This window comes from Giraffa tippelskirchi, chromosome 1, assembly GCF_054371585.1.
Source record: "Giraffa tippelskirchi isolate mGirTip1 chromosome 1, T2T-mGirTip1v1.2.pri, whole genome shotgun sequence".
Classification (NCBI taxonomy): Eukaryota; Metazoa; Chordata; class Mammalia; order Artiodactyla; family Giraffidae; genus Giraffa; species Giraffa tippelskirchi.
In genome coordinates, this window is record NC_137275.1 from 110,534,717 (window position 1) to 110,553,199 (window position 18,483).

Consider the following 18,483-nt stretch of genomic DNA (forward strand, 5'->3'; position numbering starts at 1 on the left):
ATCATACATAATTATTATAATGTGATTTTTGTTGTTATTCTGTTGGGATATTATCCACAATACACCTCTCTGAATTTTTCTCCGTGTTTCAAAGTTCATAGCAATCCTGGCTCATTTGTTTTCTAGAAGTATTTCAAAATATTTTCACATGGATCTCAAAAAATGTTATTCAAATATCAATTAAAATAACTGTAAACTTAGCAATCAATTTAGAGAAGTCACTAACAGGACATATCTGTTGAATTATTTTTGTGTTTTTCTTTCCTGAAAGATTTAGTAAACATTTGTATAGTTTTTGCCAATTACAAGAAACTTTATTTGGTTCCAATTATTCATATTTGTCTTTCTATCAATATTTCAAGTTATATTATTTTTATTTTGGTCTTAACAGAATAATTCCTTAATGAAACAGATGAGACTGAATTTTATGTGGACCTTGTGTCCAGAAAAATTATTGAACTCTCATGCTGCTGCTGCTGCTGCTAAGTCACTTCAGCCGTGTCCGACTCTGTGCGACCCCACAGACGGCAGCCCACCAGGCCCCCCCGTCCCTGGGATTCTCCAGGCAAGAACACTGGAGTGGGTTGCCATTTCCTTCTCCATTGCATGAAAGGGAAAAGTGAAAGTGAAGTCGCTCAGTCGTGTCCGACTCTTAGCGACCCCATGGACTGCAGCCCACCAGGCTCCTCCGTCCATGGGATTTTCCAGGCAAGAGTACTGGAGTGGGGTGCCAAAGAACATAGAATTCATGCAAGACTGAAAACAGCACACAGGAAGCCTCCTGTTAAATGTATCCTGACACAGGTAGCCAACTAGCTACTTGAATATCACAGAAAGGCAGTCAGAATTGTCCTTTTTTTTAATTGTTTAATTTTTATTATGTTTAATATTTATTATTGTTGATGTACAATGTTGTGTTACTTTATGCTGTAGAGCAAACTGAATCAGTTATACCTATACACTAGATTCTTTTCCCATGGAAGTCATTACAGAATATTGAGCCGAGTTTCCTGTGCTATCCAGTAGGCTCTCATGAGTTCCCTATTTTATATATAGTAGTGTGTATATGTCAACCACAATCTCTCAATTTATTACTTCCCCCCACGCTTCCCCTTTGGTCACTGTAAAGTTTGATTTTAAGATCTGTGAGTATGCCTTTTTAATTTTTCTGTGTTTATTTATTGGCTGTGCTAAGTCTTAGCTGTGGCACACAGGGTCTTTGTTGAGGCAAGTGGAATCTTTAGCATCTTAGTTGCGGCCTGTGCGATCTAGTCCCCTGATCAGGGATTGAACCTGGGCCCCCTGCATTGGGAGCACAGAGTCCTAGCCACTGGACGCCCAGGGAAGTCCCTATGAATCTGCTTGAGACGTCACTCTTCACCCATCAGACTAGTGGACACTCGGACGTTTGCCGAAGTGGTCTGCAGGCAAGGCCGTGGTGAACAGGCAGTGGTCAGCATTGCTGGTGGGCATCTGGGCTGGCGAAGCCCTTTGAGAGGCAACAGGGCTGTGTCCACCAGAATTAGGAATGTACAGCCCAGTGATCTCACTTGCCGTGATGAATACCTTAGACACAGCAGGTAGAATGTCGCATGTGGAAGCTTGCAACGCTTTAATAGCCAAATACTGGAAGCACAGGGTCTATCGTTCGGGTCCTGCTTCAGTTGTGTGGCATCTGTCCAGGACAATGCCATGAGATGTGACACATGAGAGCGATCCGTATCACACCTCTCCTCTGCCTGAGACCCTCTGACGGCTGACTGTGGCCCCCTGATTTCCCTCCCCTCCTTTGACAGTCCACCTTGCTTTTCTCCAGTCGCATGGCTTTTCCCTGTACCTCAATCATGCGGGTCAGCCTCCCACCTCAAGGCCTTTGTACAAGCCATTCCCTTAGCCTCCCCAGAGAATCCCAGCGCTCACCCCCTCACCACCGTTAACTCTGCTTAAATGTCACGTTCTCCACAAGGCCACCTCTGACCACTCCATCTAAAATCTAAGTCCCCACCTGCCATTTCCAGTCTCCATTATCTAGCTCTATGTTTTCAATTACTCTTATTATATTCTAACACAACATATAACTTATATGTTTATTGTCTGCTTTATGCGCCTCCCCCAAGATATCGATGCCATGGGGCAGAAATTGTCATCCGTTTTGTTGACTTCCATAACCCTAGGATATACCACACCTCCTTCCCCCACCAGACCCAGGCACAGCCCTTCTCCTCCCAGCAACACCCCCCACCCCGCCAGGACACACCCCTTCCCCCTCCCCAGCACCCCCAGTGAGACACCTCCTGCCCCTCAGCTGCAAACCCGGGACACACCCCCTCCCCTCTCCGCAGTCCCAGGACACACCCCTCCCCAGCCCCAGGGTACACCCTCCTCAGCCCCCAAGACACACCCCTCCCCCTCCCCAGCCGCCCGAGGACACACCCTTCCGCTCCCCTCCGTGAACCCGAAGCTCAGGCCCCCTCCGCCACAGGCCGACTGAACGGAGAAGTCTTTCCGCCGCCCTCGCCCCGGCTCCTGGCCGCCGGTTGCGCGCTCTCCGTCCCTGGCGCTCCGCCAACGAGACCGAATTCTGAGGCCGGCGCTGCGAGCCGAGCAGGACTGAGTCCTGAGGCCCGAGACGAGCTGTTTCCGGGCAGGAGGTGTCTGCGGCGAGGCCGGTTAGTGCGGGCGGCGCGGAGCGCGGGTCGTGCGGGGCCGGGGTGGTGGACGCGCGGGGCCAGGGGGCGCGCGGAGTCCCGGCCGACTTCCGGCAGGTCAGCGGGGCCGGGGCAGGGAGTGTTCCCGCCTGTCCTTCCTCCTCCGTTGGCTCTGGGGTCGGGGAGGGGGTCCTGTGCCCTAGACTTCTCCATGGTTAGAGCAGCGTTGGGGGAGGGGAGAGAGGCAAGAGGCTGAGGTTGAGTTGCTCAGCTGTGTCCAGCTCTTTGTGACTCCGTGGACTGCTGCACGCCAGGCTTCCCTATCCATCACCAACTCCCAGAGTCTACTCAAACTCATGTCCATTGAGTCAGTGATACCATCTAACCATCTCATCCTCTGTCGTCCCCTTCTCCTGCCTTCAATCTTTCCCAGCATCAGGGTTTTTCAAATGAGTCAGTTCTTCACATCAGGTGGCCAAAGCATTGGAGTTTCAGCATCAGCATCAGTCCTTCCAATAACTATTCAGGACTGATTTCCTTTAGGATTGACTCATTGGATCTCCTTGCAGTCCAAGGGACTCTTGAGAGTCTTCTCCAACACCACAGTTCAAATGCATCAATTCTTCAGCACTCAGCTTTCTTTATCGTCCAACTCTCACATCCATACATGACTACTGGAAAAACCACAGCCTTGATGAGACGGGCCTTTGTTGGCAAAGTGATATCTCTGCTTTTTAATAAGCTGTCAAGGTTGGTCATAACTTTTCTTCCAAGCAGTAAGCGTCTTTTAATTTCATGGCTGCAGTCATCATCTGCCGTGATTTTGGAGCCCAGAAAAATAAAGCCAGCCACTGTTCTCACTGTTGCCCATCTATTTGCCATGAAGTGATGGGACCGGATGCCATGATCTTACTTTTCTGAATGTTGAGTTTTAAGCCAACTTTTTCACTCTCCTCATTCACTTTCAAGAGGCTCTTTAGTTCTTCTTTTCTTTCTGCCATAAGGGGGATGTCATCTGCATATCTGAGGTTATTGATATTTCTCCCGGCAATCTTGATTCCCGCTTGTGCTTCCTCCAGCCCAGCGTTTCTCATGGTGTACTCTGCATATAAGTTAAATGAGCAGGGTGACAATATACAGCCTTGACGTACTCCTTTCCCTATTTGGAACCAGTCTGTTGTTCCATGTCCAGTTCTAACTGTTGCTTCCTGACCTGCATACAGATTTCTCAGGAGGCAGGTCAGATGGTCTGGCATTGCCATCTCTTTCAGAATTTTCCACCGTTGATTGTGATCCACACAGTCAAAGGCTTTGGCATAGTCAATAAAGCAGAAATAGATGTTTTTCTGGAACTCTCTGGAATATTTAACTTGGGTAGTAGAAGCACGCAGAAGCGAGGCGGCTGTGACGCCTCGGCGCAGAAGCGTGGCCGAGAGGAGCTAGGCCGGGCAGGGGGCTAGGCCGGGCCGGGGACCGGGGGCGGCGGCTGACTAGGGCGAGGCGGGGCCGTGGGCCGGTGGCCAGGGGAGACGGCCGACAGGGGCTAGTCCCGGCCGGGGGCCAGGTGCTGCGTCCGACAGGGCCTAGGCCCGGCCGCGGGCCAAGGGCGGCGGCCGACAGGGGGCTAGGCCCGGCCGGGGAACGGGGGCGGCGGCCGACAAGGGTCTAGGCCGGGCCGGGGGCCGGGGGCAGCGGCCGACAGGGGCTAGGCGGGGCCGGGGGCCGGGAGTCGGAGGCCAGGGGCCGGGGGCCGGGGGCGGCGGCCGACAGGGGCTAGGCCGGGCCGGGGGCCGGGGGCGGCGGCCGACAAGGGTCTAGGCGGGGCCGGGGGCCGGGGGCCGGGGGCCGGGGGCCGGGGGCCGGGGGCGGCGGCCGACAGGGTCTAGGCCGGGCCGGGGACCGGGGGCAGCGGCCGACGGGCTAGGCGGGGCCGGGGGCCGGGAGCCGGAGGCCAGGGGCCGGGGGCCGGGGGCCGGGGGCGGCGGCCGACAGGGGCTAGGCCGGGCCGGGGGCCGGGGGCGGCGGCCGACAAGGGTCTAGGCGGGGCCGGGGGCCGGGGGCCGGGGGCCGGGGGCCGGGGGCGGCGGCCGACAGGGTCTAGGCCGGGCCGGGGACCGGGGGCAGCGGCCGACGGGCTAGGCGGGGCCGGGGGCCGGGAGCCGGAGGCCAGGGGCCGGGGGCCGGGGGCCGGGGGCGGCGGCCGACAGGGGCTAGGCCGGGCCGGGGACCGGGGCGGCGGCCGACAGGGGCTAGGCGGGGCCGGGGGCCGGGGGCCGGAGGCCGGGGGCCGGGGGCCGGGGGCGGCGGCCGACAGGGCCTAGGCCGGGCCGGGGGCCTGGGGCGGCGGCCGACAGGGGGCTAGGCCGGGCCGGGGGCCTGGGGCGGCGGCCAACAGGGGGCTAGGCCGGGCCGGGGGCCGGGGGCCGGGGGAGGTGGCCGACAGGGGCTAGGCCGGGCCGGGGGCCTGGGGCGGCGGCCGACAGGGGGCTAGGCCGGGCCGGGGGCCGGGGGCCGGGGGAGGTGGCCGACAGGGGCTAGGCCGGGCCGGGGGCCTGGGGCGGCGGCCGACAGGGCCTAGGCCGGGCCGGGGGCCTGGGGCGGCGGCCGACATGGGGCTAGGCCGGGCCGGGGGCCGGGGTCAGTGGCCGACAGGGGCTAGGCCGGGCTGGGGTCCGGTGGCCAGGGGAGGCGGCCGACAGGGACTAGGCCGGGCCGGGGGCCGGGGTCGGTGGCCGACAGGGGCTAGGCCGGGCTGGGGTCCGGTGGCCAGGGGAGGCGGCCGACAGGGACTAGGCCGGGCCGGGGGCCGGGGGCCGGGGGCGGTGGCCAACAGGGCCTAGGCCGGGCCGGGGGCCTGGGGCGGCGGCCGACAGGGGGCTAGGCCGGGCCGGGGGCCGGGGTCGGTGGCCGACAGGGGCTAGGCCGGGCTGGGGTCCGGTGGCCAGGGGAGGTGGCCGACAGGGACTAGGCCGGGCCGAGGGCCGGGGGCGGCGGTCGACAGGGCCTAGGCCGGGCCGGGGGCCTGGGGCGGCGGCTGACAGGGGGCTAGGCCGGGCCGGGGTCCGGGGGCCGGGGTCGGTGGCCGACAGGGGCTAGGCCGGGCCGGGGGCCGGGGGCGGCGGCCGACAGGGCCTAGGCCTGGCCGCGGGCCGGGGGCGGCGGCCGACAGGGGGCTAGGCCGGGCTGGGGTCCGGTGGCCAGGGGAGGTGGCCGACAGGGACTAGGCCGGGCCGGGGGCCTGGGGCGGCGGCCGACAGGGGGCTAGGCCGGGCCGGGGGCCTGGGACCGGGGTCGGTGGCCGACAGGGGCTAGGCCGGTCCGGGGGCCGAGGGCGGCGGCTGACAGGGCCTAGGCCTGGCCGCGGGCCGGGGGCGGCGGCCGACAGTGGGCTAGGCCGGGCCGGGGGCCGGGGGCGGTGGCCGACGGGCTAGGCCGGGCTGGGCGCCGGTGGCCAGGGGAGGTGGCCGACAGGGACTAGGCCTGCCCGGGGGCGGCGGCCGACAGGGCCTAGGCCTGGCCGCGGGCCGGGGGTGGCGGCCGACAGGGGGCTAGGCCGGGCCGGGGGCCGGGGTCGGTGGCCGACAGGGGCTAGGCCGTGCTGGGGGCCGGTGGCCAGGGGAGGTGGCCAACAGGGACTAGGCCGGGCCGGGGGCCGGGGGCGGCGGCCGACAGGGGGCTAGGCCGGGCCGGGGGCCGGGGTCGGTGGCCGACAGGGGCTAGGCCGGGCCGGGGGCCGGGGGCGGCGGCCGACAGGGGCTAGGCTGGGCCGGGGACTGGGGGCCGGCGTCGGCCGCGAGAGGAATTACCCTAGGCCCAAGGTAAGAGAAACCCAAGTAAGATGGTAAGTGTTGCGAGAGGGCATCAGAGGGCAGACACTGAAACTAAAATTACAGAAAACTAACTAATCTGATCACACGGACCACAGCCTTGTCTCTCTCAATGAAACTAAGCCATGCCGTGTGGGGCCACCCAAGACGGATGGGTCATGGTGGAGAGGTCTGACAGAATGTGGTCCACTGGAGAAGGGCATGGCAAACCACTTCAGTATTCTTGCCTTGAGAACCCCATCAACAGCATGAAAAGGCAAAAAGATAGGACACTGAAAGATGAACTCCCCAGGTCAGTAGGTGCCCAATATGCTAATGGAAGCAGATATAGATACCACCTACATCTTTGTTGTGTTTTTTTTTTTCACTCAGGTGCCAGTTCAACAGATTCTGACAGTGAAAGTTTAGCTTGCAAATTGAAGCCTGGAGCCATGCCACAGTAAGTGTGTATGATTCCGTCCGTTTAAGTAGAAAATGTCAGCAGACTTGTGCTCAGTGACGCCGCTGGTGTTGTGCGCTGAAGGAAGAGGTCAGCTGATGTCAGTGAGAGATCAGATGCTTGAGCCTGGAACAGAGTCTTTGACTTTTGAACTTTGAAATCCGCATTTCATCCTCAGTGTCCCCAAATCTAACCATCCACAATGTTTGTTCCAGTGCCAACTGACTGCTTATAAATATGTAGAAGGAGCAGTCACAATGAGAGAAAATGACTGACATCAGTACTAAAATGTAAATGACAAACAACTTGTCACATAAATTAGAAAATATCTAATTAGGCTAGAAATGGGTTTCCATTTGGATCAAGTGTATCTCCAGTTAGATCATGTCATGAAAATCTCAAAATGTCATTGTCCCTACAAAGACATAGGGATTATTAGTAATATGTTAGGATCTTAATTATTTTGCAAAGATAAAATCTACCAAGAGTTTGTAGAAAACTCCATGAATATTGAGACTGTGCTAAGAAATTTGTTTGATTTACTAGTATATACATAACAATCATAGCCATTCAGCCTCAAATTATCACTGAGCATTCATGTTAAAGGGGGCTTCCCTGGTGGCTGAGTGGTAAAGAATGTGCCTGCCAATGCAGGAGACATGGGTTTGATCCCTGGGTTGGGGAGATCCCCTGTAGGGGGGCATGGTAACCCACTCCAGTATTCTTGCCTGGAGAATCCTATGGGCAGAGGAACCTGGTAGACTGCGGTCCATGGGGTGGCAAAGAGACATGACTGAGTGCTAACTGAGCATATGTGTTAAAGGGCTCTTAATAAGATCACATACTCTGCTACCTGTGCATTCCGACAAGGATCTCAAGTTTAGTGAAGTTCCATGACTCGCTTGAGATTACACAGCCTGTGACTTAGCAAAATTGGACCTAGAAACAGCTCTTAACTTTTATGCACTAAGAAAAGACCACAGTCCAAGACATGCTCAACTTTACACAATGGGAAACTGGAATAAAGAGCAGTTGCTGGACTGAAAAGCAACCACCAGAACTTTGAATTAAATATCGAAGCCTGTTCCTAAACATTTCCTAAACATATCTGCTTACTGCTCCAGACTGGGCTTTTCTAAGTATTATCTTTTGTCTTAGGATTTTCCAGTTCAATACTTTCTGCTTTCTAATAAGAGCTGAGATACATAGTTAGTACTTTCATCTGTGTGTTTATTTTGCTGCTGTCTGTGGGCCCCTCTGAATATATACTGAGCACCACTGTTCTAACTGTAGGTTGTGGGTCCCCATTTCTGAAGCAGTTCCAGTTGAAGCAGATTGAGCAAACATAAAGAAACTGGCCTGTTCTGTGGCAGTATTTCAAAGAATAATTCCTGCTTAAGAAATTCTGACCCAAGACTTCACTCCTTACTTTGCAGAGCTCAGAAGAAAACCACTTCTATGTCCTTGACCACTGGATCATCATCTCCAAAGACAAGAGTGACCACAGCTGTGATCCAGCCTCTGTCAGTCCCTGTTGAGCAGGTGAGCCCTATCCACAGTCCGAGAGGAGTCAGACTCTTTAGCATAAAGACCCCAGTTAGTCCTCCCCTGAAATATCTCCTCAGTGGACACACAACTGGGAGGAAAGAAAATGATAAGTTAAGTTCTTCCTTTTAATGCACTAAAAATAATTTTTAATCCGAGACACACCACTGATGAATCAACATCTGCATTTCCTTTGAGAATTCCTTTTTCTCACAGCTAATACTCTGATAAAGTGGTATCTGTGTTGGCTGTTACTGCTTGATTCTCCCTCACATATGTGCCATCTTCCACGTAGCCAAATTCGTTAGCTCATTTAAAAGAAAGCAGAAAAGGAGAAAAGTCCCCCTTATCCACAAAGTCCACCCGATAGAGCTCAGAAGTCCACCTATCCTCTGCGAGCTTAACAGATAATATGGGAATATTCAGATTCCTTCACGTCACTGTGCATTTTCATCCTGCTTTCGTTTCATTGTAAAACTGCTTTATCCAAGAACAACAGTATCCACAACTGGGTCATTGTAGTGAATTCACTTTGCAAACACAGGAAACCTGAAGCTTTTTTTAAGTAAAAAATTAGAATCTAGATGTCTCTAAATGAGATGTGATACTTTGCCTTGGTGCTGTGGTGGACATCTGTAAACCCAAGCCTCTTGCAACATGAGCACATTCTTGAGTCATAAGTGTGCCCTCCAGCCACTGAGCGCCCATGGGTGTTTTAGAAATGACAGGGCTCCCCTGGTGGCTCAGTGGTAACGAATCCGCCTGCAGTGCAGGGAGACCCGGGTTCGATCTCTGTGTTGGAGAAGATCCCCTGGAGAAGGGAATGGCAACCCACTCCAGTATTCTTGCCTGGAGAATTCCATGGACAGAGGAGCCTGGCGGGCTACAGTCCATGGGGTCGCAAAAGAGGTGGACACGACTGAGCGACTAGCTCTTACTTACTCTGTGGTATGTTGGGTATGCAAACCATCGAGAAAGCACATCTGAGATGAGACACTAGGAAAGAGCCAAGCAGTAGAAGTCATTCAGAGGTGGCATGTATAGTAGAAACTCCCTGTCAACCCCCAAAGCAGAGTGGACTTTACAGAAACCATTCTGTGCACCAGTGGACTTGTTTCGTGTTTGCTATGTAAGCACTGGTAGGTGTGCGATGAATGCTTAGCCCTGTCAGTGGCCATGCTGTCACCCACGTGGGTCCATGTTTCCGTGGTTTGCGTGTTCCGAGTCTGACCCACGTGCCTCTGCCCTCCAGGCCCCCAGCCCCACCTTGTTCCTCTGCCGGCCGGATGGACCTGCTGCCGCCTGCCTCCCGCCTGTCTTCACCAAGGTCAGGCAGCTGCATGTCTCATCCTCTGAGTTTGCTCTGGGCCTTTGATTCCATTCTCCTGTGGCTTCATGTATAGTCTTTAAACATGAAAACGAGTGATGAACGGGTTCATCTCAAGGTTACCTGTGGGGCTAAACAGATACTCGGTGCACAGCTGCTGTGTGACCATGATCATATAAAGGTCTGCGAAAGGTGGGCCTGATAGAGCTCAGAACAGACTGGGAACACCAAACAGTGCATGGGAGGAGACAGAATGATGGATGGGAACCTGGGAAAGCAGCAAGGTTTGTAGATGGTTTCAAAACCAACTGACAGATTTTCAGTTTGTCTCAGGGGGTGTTTTGCATCACCAGGCATGATGACATTGGTCAGCTGATCAGCTCAGCTCAGAAATGGTCCCGTGGGGTGTTTCTCCTCTGTCTCCTCCCCACCTCTTTCCGAGAAAATTGTAAATGTTCTAATTGGAGTTGAGTTGATTTATAGTGTTGTGTTAGTTTCAGGTGTACAGCAAAGTGATTCAGTTATAGATGTAGTTTTTTTCAGATTCTTTTTCCTTATCGAGTTTTAAAATACATTGAGTAGAGTTCCCTGTGTAATACAGTAGGATCTTGTTGGTTATCTACTGTATATAGACTATAATGTGTACACGTCAGTCCCGTCTCCTAATTTATCCCCCCCTTTCCCCTTTGCTAATGGTAGAATTTGTTTTCTGAGTGTGTGAGTCTATTTCTGTTTTGAACGTAAGTTCACGTGTATCATTTTTTGATGGAAAGATATTTAAAAGGCACAGTTGAAGAGGTGCCCCATGCCTGTGTACCAGCGTACTGTCGGAAGTCATGCCCCCAGCCCAGCTAAGTTGAGTGTAGTATTCCTCAAATTGCAACAGATCCTCGTTTTTATCTCTGTTTGTTGTTGAGCTTGGCAGGCTGATTCTGAACCTTTTGTGGTTTCAAAAGTGGCTGAGAGCAGCTGGGGTCCTCCTGCAGGGGCAGGCTGAGATGGTGTTAGGATGTGAGATGTCAGGACTCCCTAGACCAGAGCGCCAGGAGGGCAGGGCTGGCTCAAACCTGGCCAAACAGCAGGACGAGGCCCCGAGAGCGCCCACAAGATGCCCCAGCAACCCGAGGGTCCCTGGGCAGGGTGGGTTCTTCAGAGGTGGGCCCCGGCCTCACCCATCTCACAGGATCAACCCCAAGTAACAGGACGAATGTGACAGTGGCTTCTGTAGTCCATTCTCTGAAATCTGTGAATCTTCCACAAGGCAGCCGCGAAGAGCCTCTGTCTGTCTTCATCCAGGGAGTGATGCTTCCTCCTAAGCCAGCCTGCAGCCAGCTTGGTTAAAGACCTCTTCCTACAGAGTGTTTACGGAGGACACAGTCAATGAATGAGGGCTGTTGACAACAACAGTGAGGGTCCACCTCCCCCTACCCAGGATAAAATACCCAAAGAAGGAAGAAGTCACGTCCTGCCTATGAACAGCGATGTCGGGATAACAGCCCACGGGGCATCTATCCGTGCTCAGAGCAGGAGTCGTTCACAGAGCGGCCGGCGTGACTATTGCATGGAGCGCAGGAGCTGTTGACAAGCAGCCCCATCCGTGAAGTCTGTGGGAGCTGCTGAGTTGTTGTCGGAACGCTGTTGGTTTTGGAGCCAGGGCCCCACGCACCTCCGGGCTGAGGTGTCACACCGTCCTGGGGTACCCAGCGGAGAGAGACCTGAGACACTCCTGTCTCCCTCAGGGCTGCGAAACTCCTTCGGGCCAGCCACAGCCCATCCGTGTCCGCACAGTGCAGTCCAGCTCCTGGGGCAGAGACCCCAGCACACTGTCCCCTTCAACCCAAAGGGAGCCATGAGGCATGCTCTGAGCCTGATAGAAAAGGAAACCAGGATTCCACATTTTTCTAAAGCTTGAGTTCGTAAGTCGCAAACAGTAGAGTGACTGTCCTCGCCTGCTGTGCCGGCCTCTTCCTCCTCGCTGGTGCCTGCAGCACCCTTCCCCTGGGGGCGCTGTCCCTCCCTGCCCTGCCCCGTCCTTCAGGGCCTGGGCTCTGCCAGTCCTTGGGCACCTCCATCCGTGTCCCCCCACGCCCCTGGTGGGGTTCCCTGGGGCTGAAGCCGGGGCCACCAACCTGGTGGGGACAGCAGCTCACGGGTCCCAGGGACACACTCGGGGCCCGGAGAGCGGCCACCCCGTGTGGCGTTTCTCCCTGGAGCCGTGGACCTTGCAGGGAGTCTTGGTACCAGGTGGACCTGAGAGCAGGAGATGCCCTCCTGTGGACCTCAAACCCCCAGGGCCACAGACCAGCCTCCCAAGGTCAGCCGTGCGAACGTGGCTTTGCTCAGGAGAAGCTCACTCAGGAGGAGCCACGTGGCAGACCTTGGAAAACTACGGAGACCTGTGTGTGTGACGTGCTTGGTTTCTACCCAGGTCCTACCTTTGTGACTCTCCAGTGTGAAGAGTATGCGCAGTCCTAGGAGCAAACCAGAGGCCCCTGGGTGTCTGGAAGCTCACACGTGGAGAGTATTAGTGCAGCGTCTGTAACGCGCTGTGAATGCTCCCTGAACACACCGGGGACATCGATGACTCCATCCTCACTAGCTGGACCCCGAGGGCAACATCTTCCCTGCTGATCTGCGAAATACTGCCCTCTGGACTAATCAGAAAGTGGAAGTCAATTTAAAACCAGAGACTTTTCTACATTTACAAGTAAGAATGAAGAGAGAATGGACTCAGAAGTAGGTAATAATATTCACCTTTTCATTTATCAAAAAAGGCCTTTGGCACCAAAATTCTCAGCAGGTACATTAGACTTTCCTGCTTCTGCCCACATTGTGGACTTCCAAGGTTTCACAGGGCCAGAGCACATGCACTGCAGGCCAGTTGTTACAGGATCTGTTTTTCCCCAGCACACCTTTGGCCGTCTTTTGAGAAAAATGTAAAAAGCAAAAATGGAAACAGAAAAAAAAAAAAGCATCCTGCCTAATGTGAATTTGTTTGCTTTGGTTCTATGCATAATCAATTATTGCATCTGACTTACTTCAAGAGCCGTACTTGTCCTTTATTGGATGCGATACCCTGTAGGCACATACATAGATAGTAGAAAGTTTCAGTGGGCCTGTTGCCAGGGGAAGAAGGCAAGGGAGGCACCTGGAAGGGTCAGTCATTCCTTTGGTTTTGAGTAGCCGCTTGACAAGTTTCAGCTCTTTGCATCTATGAAGCCACACTCCTTTCTGGTCTGTTGGGCTGTCAGAGTTGATTGGTCTGGAGCTAGAGTGGCTGGAGCACCAGGGTGACAGTGCTGGTCAGGGGGAGGAGGCGAGGAAGGTCAGGTGGGGGAAGTGCTCCCGTTTTATTTCGCTCAGACCCTGCAGGTGAATGGGATCTGGAAAGAGGTACTGGTGCACCTATCTGTGGGGCAGCAGTGGAGACACGGACATAGAGAACAGACTTGTGGACCCGGGGAGGGGGGCTGGGAGAGAGGAGAGGGTCAGATGAATGGAGAGAGTAGTGTAGACACATATACACGACCATAGGTAAAAGAGATGGCCAGTTGGAGATTTGCTGTGTGACTCAGGGAACGCAAACCAGTGCTCTGTGACAACCTAGCGGGGTGGGAGGGAGGTTTAAGAGAGAGGGGGCATATCTATGCTTGTGGATGACTCTTGTTGATATTTGGCAGAAACCAACACAATATTGTAAAGCAATTATCCTTCAATTAAAAATAAATTTAATTATTAAAAAAAAACAAAAGAACCTGCAGATGAGGAAATGCCAGCCCTCCTTCTGGTGCAGCTGCCCCAGGACGCTGGTGGACACATGAAGGTCCTGGGGGAAGGTCGGAGCTTGGGGCACAGATGGGAGACCCAGGTTCAGCCTCTGGGTCGGGGAGATCCCCTGGAGAAGAGCGTGGCGACCCACTCCAGTATTCTTGTCTGGAGAATCCCATGGACAGAGGAGCCTGGCGGGCTCCTCTGGTGGACAAGTGGCATCTCCTTCCCCTCCTGTCTGGTCCCCTAGGACTCTACCCCCAGATGGAACAGGGGTGGATTGCACCAGCGCATCCTGGTGTTGATAAAGACAGGTCATGCCGACACTGAGACGTTCCATGGGTAATGGAGCCCGTGCACTGCAGGGCGGGCCCCGGGACCTCCCTCACTTCATCACCTGGGATCCAGTGCTCTCCTGACCTGAGGAGGGGTTCGTGTGCACGGTGCCCACCCCGTAAGTGCTCCTCTGAGCTTAGGAAGTGTTCCTCTGTGTCATGAGACCGTGTCGTGTGGCTGTGTGAGCCCAGACCTGATGGGTGTGTCCCGGTGTTTCAGGAGCTGCAGAACATCCGTGCGTCTGAGGGCCAGGTGGTCATGCTGGAGTGCCGTGTGCGCGGCACGCCCCCGCTGTAGGTCTGCTGGTTCCGGCAAGGCAGCGAGATCCAGGACTCACCGGACTTCTGGATCTTGCAGAAAAGTAAGGAGAGGGGCCCCCTCACAGTGCTGCCCACAGCACCACCCCGGGGCTGACCAGGCCCTGTCTCTGCCCAGGAGAACCAGGAAGGGTTCAGTCACTAAGATGCATGGATTTCTTCTTTGTTTCCTTTTTTTTTTGGCATTTTATTATTTTTAACTATTTTTTTCTTCCTCCCTCTTGAACTTCCCACCCCATCCCAACCCTCTAGATATTTTTTAATTTTTATTTTTATTAACAATATTGAGTTAGTTTCAAGTGTACAGCAAAGTGATTTAGCTATACATCTACATGCATCCAAGCTTCCCTGGTGGCTCAGGTGGCAAAGAATTTGCCTGCCATGCAGCAGACCTCAGTTTGATTCCTGGGTTGGGAAGATCCCCTGGAGAAGGGGTAGGCTACCCACTCCAGTACACTTGCCTGGAGAATCCCAAGGACAGAGGAGCCTGGCAGGCTACAGTCCATGGGGTCGCAAAGAGTCGGACACGACTGAGTGACTAAGCACAGCATACATGAATCCATCCTTTTTTGGAGTCTTGCTCCATACAGGTCACTACAGAGTATGGAGTAGAGGACCCTGTGCTGTACAGGAAACCTGGTTGTTTATCTGTTTATGGACAGTGGTGTGAGGTGTGTAGATTTGTGGTCTCAGAGTGAGGGGACATGGGCTCCAGCACATGAAAGCCATCCTGCTGGCTATGGGCCCTCACAAGCCCTGACTGAAGTTTTGTTTTCTTCTTCCGCAAAAATCACACATCCACATTTGAATTCAAAGTTGGGCCAGTCATCCTAGGAGGCTCTGAGCCTTCTATGAACTGCAATTGAAAACCTTGCTAGTGTGAGCTGTTAAGGGAGTCTTAGTTTATTTATGGGAATGTAAATTGATCTACCGTCCCTCTCTCTTTTGCGATGGGGCTTATCTCCAGTGTTTCTGCAGACATGTCCTAGACAAGGCCACAGGAAAGGATGGGCAGGTTTCGTATGAACGGAAACTGACTCGAATGCTCTGTTTTGATGTCTTTTTTTCTCATGTGGGGAACAGAACCTCGATCCACAGCTGAACCTGGTAAGAAGCTTTTTCTTTGTTTCTCTCTGCTAATGCATCTCTTGAGTTTCAATAGTTTGTTTCCGTTTTAAACCACATGCAGAACAATGTTGTCGGAGTTCCCTGGAAATGTGAAACCCCCTTACAGACAATATCTTCTTGACTGTGGGGTCTGCACACTGCATTTTCCATCCAGTTGTTTTATTAGTGAAACATTCAATTCCATTCAGACAAGGAGATCGGGCTCAATGACTTGAGGCTTTTAAAACCATGGTCTTTTATACTCAGAAAGCAAACTAAGCTAGAGATGCAAAAGCATCCGGCTAAGATTTCAGTGGAAGAGTGGTCTGCGGCACATTTCTACTGAACAGAAGACGCCACCAGCTAGACTACAGCCTGGAGATGCGTCTCCTGGGAGAGCAGCCTGGGGGTCAGCAGAGTGACCCCAGGGTCTGTATGTGTGTGTCCTGAGGTGTCGGCAGAGTGACCCCAGGGTCTCTGTGTGTGTCCTGAGGTGTCGGCAGAGTGACCCCAGGGTCTGTGTGTGTGTCCTGAGGTGTCGGCAGAGTGACCCCAGGGTCTGTGTGTGTGTCCTGAGGTGTCGGCAGAGTGACCCCAGGGTCTGTGTGTGTGTCCTGAGGTGTCGGCAGAGTGACCCCAGGGTCTGTGTGTGTGTCCTGAGGTGTCGGCAGAGTGACCCCAGGGTCTCTGTGTGTGTCCTGAGGTGTCGGCAGAGTGACCCCAGGGTCTCTGTGTGTGTCCTGAGGTGTCGGCAGAGTGACCCCAGGGTCTGTATGTGTGTGTCCTGAGGTGTCGGCAGAGTGACCCCAGGGTCTCTGTGTGTGTCCTGAGGTGTCGGCAGAGTGACCCCAGGGTCTGTATGTGTGTGTCCTGAGGTGTCGGCAGAGTGACCCCAGGGTCTGTATGTGTGTGTCCTGAGGTGTCGGCAGAGTGACCCCAGGGTCTCTGTGTGTGTCCTGAGGTGTCGGCAGAGTGACCCCAGGGTCTCTGTGTGTGTCCTGAGGTGTCGGCAGAGTGACCCCAGGGTCTCTGTGTGTGTCCTGAGGTGTCGGCAGAGTGACCCCAGGGTCTCTGTGTGTGTCCTGACAGGTATGGTGGGCTGAATGGTGGCCCCGAAAGCTGTCCATCCTTCTGCAGCCGGTAAAGGTGACCTTATTCCGATGAAAGGTCTCGGCAGATGGAAGTAAGTTACTGACCTCTGTACCAGATCACCCGGGATGCATGTGGATCCTAAATCCAATGAAGGGTGTCCTTGGAAGAGAAGAGGGGGTGATCTGAAGCACAGAGCCACCTAGGGGAGAAGGTTTGTGCAGATGTATGCAGAGGTCGGGGTGATGTGGCCACAAGCCCAGGGAGGCCTGGGGTTCCCCAAGGGCTGGAGCAGGCCAGGGGGACTCCCCTGGAGCCTCTGGAGGGAGCTCAGCCCTGCCCACACCTTGGTCACAGGTTTCTAACTCCAGAACTGGGGGAGAATGAATTTGTGTTAAAGCTGTCCAGTGTGTGGCCAGTGGCTGCAGCCGCCCCTGGACACCGAGAGTGAACTTGCTGGCTCCAAGGTGAAAACAGTGGCAGGACCCGCGACCCCTGCCCCCCCGCCCCCCGCCACGATCTTGTCATAAGGTTAAAGGAATGAATATGCACAGATGAGATGCCTGAATCAGGGACTGCCACTTGGGTCTCAGCCCCCTTCACCTCCTCCTCCTTGTCATCATCACCATCATTAGGGGTCCTCATCCACTCGTTCAGTGGACACGCGGTGCTCTTGCACGGCCCTGATGTGGGGAACGAGGCCAACGAGCTGGGAGGCTCCACACAGGACTCACCCTGCCTGCTGGGGCCGCATGGACAAGGCCTGTGCAGTGACACGGAGGCCCTGGGAGAGGCTGGAACCTCTGGTCGTGGGAGGCTCGGGGTCTCAGCATCAGAGGTGGAGGGGTGAGCCGGGTCCATCCAGGGGGTGCAGCCCTTCACTCAAAGTGGGGGAAGAACCCCACGTGGCAGCCGGTGTCCGGGAGCCTCCCCTTGCCCTGGTGGGCTGCGGGCACAGCCATGGATGACCAGGAGTCTGCATCTCGCTAGGGGCCGAGGCTGGCACCAAGTGAATCCTCAGTGAGGTTTTTTCCTTAAAAACCATCCTAAGTGACTTTGGCTCCATTGGTTTTTGCCAAAAACCTACAATGATCCCAAGAACTTTGTACACTCCAAGGGTGGTGACTGGACGTGGAGCCCAGCACAGACCCAAGTCGGTCCTGCCCTGAGTCCCACGGGCCGGCCACACCATCCCCCTTCTGTGGCCTGGCTTTCTTCTGCCAGGACCCCCAGGATGGTGGAAAGGCGAGTGTGGCCTCAAGCTGAGGGGCCCAGCGTGGGCTCCAAGCCCCTGGGGGTCCCCTTGGGAAGTCTGGTGGACCATAGTCTCCACTGCCGTCGGGCAGCTCTGTCTCGGGGAATGTCTTGTTTCTTTGCTTTTTGTTGTGATGGGACACCCCACTTATCTCCGGGCGGTTGGGAAGTCTGTTGTTGTTACATGCTCCCGCCTTAGATGGGGAAACATGATTGCTGCCTTGGCGCTGCTCACTCGATCCTGGGAATCTGTTAAACACAAATGGCAAGGGGAACAGAGAAAAACAGAAAAAGAAAAACAGAGACTTGCTGGGTTGCTTCAGGTCTCACCTGTGATTAAGAGTGTGTACAGCCTGCATGTGAACCCGGATTCCCACACCTGCCAGCTACCAGGTGCCAGGCCCTGATTTTAGACCCCCAGCTTCACTAAGGAGTCCTTGACAGATACAGTTTGTGTGTATTTCAAGTCTACCTTGTGATGACTTGATGCCCATAGGCCTCATGGAATGATTGCCCAACATACGCATCGCCTCACACAGTTAAATCTGTGTGTGTGTGTGTGTGTGTGTGTTTGTCTCTTTAATGTTGTTCTAGAATCCATGAACACAATATATATAGCTCTCCATTTTTTTAGATCTTCTTTAATTTATCTTAGAAGTTTATAGTTTGCTGTATGTCTTGCACATGTTTAGTTAGATATCTTGATATTTTCAGTGGCATTATAAATTCCTCATAGATAGAGATAGAACTGACTTTTCTATATTCACTTCCTAATTCCATTTATTTCAAATAATTCTAATTGTATTTTTTTATGTATACATAATTA

At 54.5% G+C, this 18,483-nt stretch overlaps 3 protein-coding genes across 10 annotated transcripts in view; 2 read left to right on the top strand and 1 right to left on the bottom strand.

Moving 5' to 3' along the window:
• Window positions 1-9,659, bottom strand: part of LOC145515759 (uncharacterized) — a 56,598-nt gene extending 46,939 nt beyond the window's left edge. Inside the window, exons 1-2 of the mRNA XM_081517118.1 lie at window positions 9,650-9,659; window positions 2,434-2,820 (exon numbers count right to left, since the gene is read on the bottom strand). Coding sequence (XP_081373244.1) covers window positions 2,434-2,820; window positions 9,650-9,659 — 397 coding nt within the window. The remainder of the gene's footprint in view (window positions 1-2,433; window positions 2,821-9,649) is intronic.
• Window positions 1-18,483, top strand: part of LOC145506098 (liprin-alpha-1-like) — a 117,136-nt gene that overhangs the window by 79,582 nt on the left and 19,071 nt on the right. The window contains exons 1-8 of one of the 8 annotated variants that reach the window (XM_081489949.1): window positions 6,339-6,466; window positions 6,848-6,914; window positions 8,351-8,456; window positions 9,712-9,786; window positions 11,083-12,526; window positions 14,110-14,251; window positions 15,175-15,314; window positions 16,404-16,497. In XM_081489949.1, the coding sequence (XP_081346075.1) occupies window positions 16,492-16,497 (6 nt within the window). In that variant the 5' untranslated portion in view covers window positions 6,339-6,466; window positions 6,848-6,914; window positions 8,351-8,456; ... (3 more) ...; window positions 15,175-15,314; window positions 16,404-16,491. Of the gene's footprint in view, window positions 1-2,475; window positions 2,670-6,316; window positions 6,467-6,847; window positions 6,915-8,350; window positions 8,457-9,711; window positions 9,787-11,082; window positions 12,527-14,109; window positions 14,252-15,174; window positions 15,315-16,403; window positions 16,498-18,483 lie in introns of those variants that run through there. The other 7 variants (XM_081489926.1, XM_081489915.1, XM_081489883.1 and 4 more) reach the window with 7 other exon arrangements.
• The window catches only part of LOC145506257 (olfactory receptor 4A47-like), a 249,206-nt gene that overhangs the window by 10,987 nt on the left and 219,736 nt on the right, over window positions 1-18,483 (top strand). The gene's annotated exons all lie outside the window — the stretch shown is intronic.